At 48.9% G+C, this 4825-nt stretch overlaps 1 protein-coding gene across 1 annotated transcript in view; it reads left to right on the top strand.

Annotated features, from left to right (window-relative positions):
* Window positions 1-4825, top strand: part of FBXO15 (F-box protein 15) — a 66242-nt gene that overhangs the window by 21221 nt on the left and 40196 nt on the right. The window contains exons 8-9 of the mRNA XM_007952725.2: window positions 2495-2621; window positions 4231-4313. Of these exons, the coding sequence (XP_007950916.2) occupies window positions 2495-2621; window positions 4231-4313 (210 nt within the window). The remainder of the gene's footprint in view (window positions 1-2494; window positions 2622-4230; window positions 4314-4825) is intronic.

The raw sequence follows: 4825 nt of genomic DNA, 5'->3' as shown, positions 1-4825 counted from the left end.
AGTTTGACTAAATGCTGTGTTGTTTGACAAATCATGAAATACTACTCACAAAACTGTTAACATTCATTAACATGACGTTGAAAGCCTAATTTAAATGGCTAGTATTGGACTGTAAAGCTGGTTCGGTTAAAGATAGGATGTTTAGGAAATTGTCATCAGTGTCACTAACACTAGTTACTACGTAGTGACAAATGTTGGGATCCATTGGGAACACTCACTGAAAGCAGGTTCTTTCCATTGTGACTAGGTTGGCTCAGCCAGCATCGGTGAGTTGTGACGAACAAACCTGTTTTTCATGAATCTGTCTTTGTGGGCAAGTTTGTTGTCCAGCAAACGCTTTCAGGATGCAGGAGTACAAGTCCTTGTGTGCACTGAATGACGGGAAAGGAGAGACTGCATGATTTTTGTTTGGGTTGTTTTTGTTTCCTCCATGAGAATTGTTTTCTGAGAACAGCGAACCCCTTATTTATGCAATTTGCTGTTTGAATTTCACTGTAATTTATACTTTTATAAACAAACTCATTAAGTTTCCTCCTTCACCAGTGTTGTGTGTTGTGCATCTGTGAGCAACTCCTGACATTTGTGAGGAATGTCGGGTAAACACTAGCCTTCTCTCTGTGCCAGGAGCCTTGAAGGCCAAGGCAGACACAGACATAGCTCATTCTCAGTGGGGCACTGGGGCCCCTCCAGCTCCTGTGGGCACTTCAGTTTGGGGAGGGGTTTCCACCCACCCAGCCCCACCTTCCACACGAGTAGTCATAGTGGCAGGGACAGCTGTTTACTGGGCTGCCCTTATACTTCTTTGATACTTCCTCATTCAATCTTCCTGCCCCTCCCTGGTGGGCAGCGGTTGCCCCACACAGGTGGGACACATCCGAGGTCATGTGGAGGCAGCGAGGGTGGGAGCCCAGGATTGACCCAGGTTGCCTGACTCTACATTGGGGTTCGGAACCCCGTGTCGGGCTGCTTCCACGCCCATTCTGTGTGGCCCCAGGATGGTTTCGGTTACACGTCACACACGTGCTCGCCAGCCACCGCTGCTTAGCCAGTGCTGGTTCCCTGCTGAGAAAGCTCTTTGCGAAACTCACATGAGGGGCGTGGGTGGGGCGGTAGGTGCAGCTTTGGTTGCAGTGCCTTACAGAGCCCTGCTTCGTTGCCACTGAGCGTCCCCGGGTGCTTGGTTCCTTTCGTCCAGGAACGGCGGACTGCCTGCTGCCTGCTGCCTGCTGCCTGCTCCCTGTGTGTTAGGCGCTGGAGGGAGCCCTTGAGTGTGAGGTGGTCCAGCACGGGGCTGTGTCCATAGCTGTCACTGCCCGTGCCCGAGGGAATGCTAAGACCCCACTTCCTTTACAGTTGCCCGGCACGTCTGTCAGCCCCTGGGATTGACAGCCCATGTCTGCGTGGTGGTGCTTCCTGAGTGCCCCCCTGTAGTCAGGCTTGTCTTAGGCTGCGCAGCGCAGTCAGGTCGTCTTGTCTTATGTGTGGTCTGAGTGACTTCCAGACACAAACAGCAGGATTGAGTTCATGGTGCATCTCCTTGGTGGGACACTCCTCATTTGGATTTAAATGTATTTTCCAGCATCATGGTTTTCATTCTCTGAGTTATCCTTGATAGCAGCACATCTGTTTTCTGAGAGGCTTCAGAGACCACCTGATCCTGTCAAGAATTTTGTCTTTGCTTATGTATTACTTCAGGAGCTCTGGTGGCACAGTGGTAAGAGCATTGGGCTGCTAACCAAAAGCTTGATGGTTCAAACCCACCAGCCACTTCTTGGGAGAAAGGTGAGGCAGTTGGCTTCCATAAAGATTGATAGCCTTGGGAAGTCTATGGGCATTTCTTCTCTGTCCTCTAGGGGCACTGTGAGTCAGAATTGACTTGATGGCAGTGCGTTAGGTTTGGACTTTGCTTCCATAAGGATGGCAACCTTGGAGACACTCTGGGCAGCTCTCCTGTGTCCTCTGGGGCGCTGTGAGTCAGTATTGACTCCATGGCAGTGGGTGTGGTTTGGGCTTTGTTTCCATAAAGATTATAGCCTGGGAAACCATGGGGAAGTTCTACTCTGTCCTTTAGGGGTGCTGTGAGTCAGAATCGGTTAATGGCAGTGGGTTGGGTATTGGTTTTTGATGCATTACTACATTCACTCGATCGGGGGCGTATGTGGAGAGTCTCCTTTGACGGCAGTGCTGTCCTGAGTTTGGAGGAGAGAGCAGGTGATGGTTTTGCCTCTTCCTCACTTGGTGACTCTTTCTCTTTCTGCCAACTAGGCCATTGCGTTGACAGTAAAAGCCAGAGGGGGGAGAAGGGACACACAGGTGGTGAGGAGTTTGAAGCATCCACTTTGCCTTTCACCTGCGGAAGCTGTGGGTGGCACTGTGCTTCTCCTTCTCAGCTTAGGCTCCTGGGCAGCACGTTCTTCAGACGCACTAGAGTTAGCAGCCATGCTGACATGAAGCTCATTCCTCTCTCTCCTTTCTCTGGCAGGAATGTGCGTAGACCTCGGTGGCGCTCTTTAATCTCCAAGTACAGTCTGAGTGACCTGACCGAGACCACGCCAATGGGCTGTGACGGGCTCATCCGCGTCTTCTGCCTGAGCCCCGGTCTCCTGGTGGGACTCTGGAAGGTATGGTGGAGGTCCCTGTGTGTACTACGTCCTCTCCTTGTTCATGACCCCAGAGTTCTCCATACTGTGTGGGATCAGAGCCAGAATCCTTGGAGACTCTCCTAGCCCTGTCCCCTTTCGCCATCTTGCCAGGTTTGTTTTTCAAGCTATGCAACTTCTGTCCCAGGGAGGTGCTGCTGTTCCTCTATGACACTGACAGGCTTCGAGTGCCTGGAGCCTTTTGTCACCTCACACCTTTACTCCCATGGGGGTCCTCCAGCTGGTCAGCCATTCCATGTCCCTTGCTTCTGTTTCTTCATGCCCTGTGTCTGCCACAGCCTCTCTCATTGTGGCCTCTGAAATGGTTTGGATCCTGCACATGTGGAACAAGTACAGTCTGCCTTCAGCAGTCAAGTGTGGAGGGTTCCCTCCCACAAAGCAGGTGTCGTCACCAGATGAGGCCGATCGCTGTCCTCTGGGGCATTTCTGAGCCATCCTCTCAGAGATGAACTATGAAGGGCCCTTGTATAGTACACACTGGTTTAACCTGTGCCTTTGGCCCATGGATGCTTTCAGAGAGCCGTACACAGGTTTGAATAAGAATTGTGGTCTGCATTTGCAGACCATGACTAGACAGAATCAAGCCTTATGGCTTCTCATTGCATCATCCTCTCGCACCGTCTTTGTCTTTTCTCAGCCCACTGTGGTAGTTGGTCTCTCCCTTCTTCCTGCTTGGAGTGTGAGGGGGACTACAGGCAAGGTGGTGGTTTGCTTGCTCCGTCATACGACAGGAATGCATTGAGCTAAGCTTTGGCTGCACAGTGATGGTAACTCTCTGGCTGGTTTGATCACCTGCTATCTGGGTGTTAGGGAGTGGCACCTTCAGATTGAGTATCTTAGGCACCTCTCCCCATGCAGTGCTCGTGATGAATTTGGGGAAATCTGTTAACAGTTCCTGGCCCTTTGTTTGCCACTAGCTTGATGGGCAAGGGAGGGAGTCGGATCTCATTGTCCCTCCTCATTGGGTTTGTTAAATCAAGCAGTTGCTTGAGAGAGGACATTATGTGCCAGTGTTAACAGTGCAGTGGTTAGGCACTCATCTGCTAACTGAAAGGCTGGAGGTTCAAACCCAGTAGTTGCTCCACAGGAGAAAGATGAGGCAGTCAGCTTCTATAAAGATTACAGCCTTGGAAACCCTAAGGGGTAGTTCTACCCTGTCCTACAGGGTTGCTATGACTCAGAATCAACTTGACAACAAAAGTTTGCTTAGTTTTGTGGCTAAGCATTTGTGGAATTGATCTCTGTCTGTGAACATCTTACCAGAATTGTCTTTATCTTTGAAAAGAATTTGAAACACCTTGGAACTGACGATGCGTATTTTCAGCATCAGCAAACGTAGTACAGTATTTTGGTACACTGTGTACTGCATATGTGGGTGAATTGTGGTTTTGCTGTCAGTATGACATATACATCTTATTAAATAGTAATCAGACGTTAACACTGTGGCAATCTTGTAGTTGTTAGAAACTGCGTCTCTCTGCAAGATGAATGTGCTGCGGTCCTCAAAAAGACCTTGTGAAAAATTAAAATATCTCCATTGAAAATTGTGTTTTTTTTCATTAACTTTCAGAGGGAGGAAGAGTTGGCCCTGGTCATGGCAAATCTTCATTTCCATCAGCTTATGGAGAGGAGCACCTTAGGATCGGCCACTGTGTACGTATGGACTTTATAGACGTGTGTGTTCAGTTTTGTACATAAACTCATCAAGAAAGTATGAAAAGTTGATACTAGGTTAATATTCTGAGAAGAGTTACAGAGAAACTTTTTTTCTTTTTAAATCAGTAGACACAAGCCAACAGGCATAATTACTTAGCTGTTGTTTAAATAATTGGATTACTCACAAGTACAGATAGATTTTATTTACTCTGGGTTGAGCAGTGTGCCTAGGAGACTATGGTTTTATAAACCATATAGGGGCAGGAGAGCTTCATCACTAGTAGACTATGGTTTATGGGGCAGGAGAGCTTCATCGCTGGTAGACTGTGGTTCATGGGGGCAGGAGAGCTTCATCGCTAGTAGACTATGGTTTATGGGGGCAGGAGAGCTTCATCACTAGTAGACTGTGGTTCATGGGGGCAGGAGAGCTTCATTGCTAGTAGACTATGGTTTATGGGGGCAGGAGAGCTTCATCGCTAGTAGACTATGGTTTATGGGGGCAGGAGAGC

The sequence above is a fragment of the Orycteropus afer genome, unplaced genomic scaffold (assembly GCF_000298275.1).
Source record: "Orycteropus afer afer isolate SDZICR_OR568_19922 unplaced genomic scaffold, OryAfe1.0 scaffold00356, whole genome shotgun sequence".
NCBI lineage: Eukaryota > Metazoa > Chordata > Mammalia > Tubulidentata > Orycteropodidae > Orycteropus > Orycteropus afer.
Note: the sequence above shows the minus strand (reverse complement) of the source record. Positions and strands in the feature narration are given on the sequence as shown.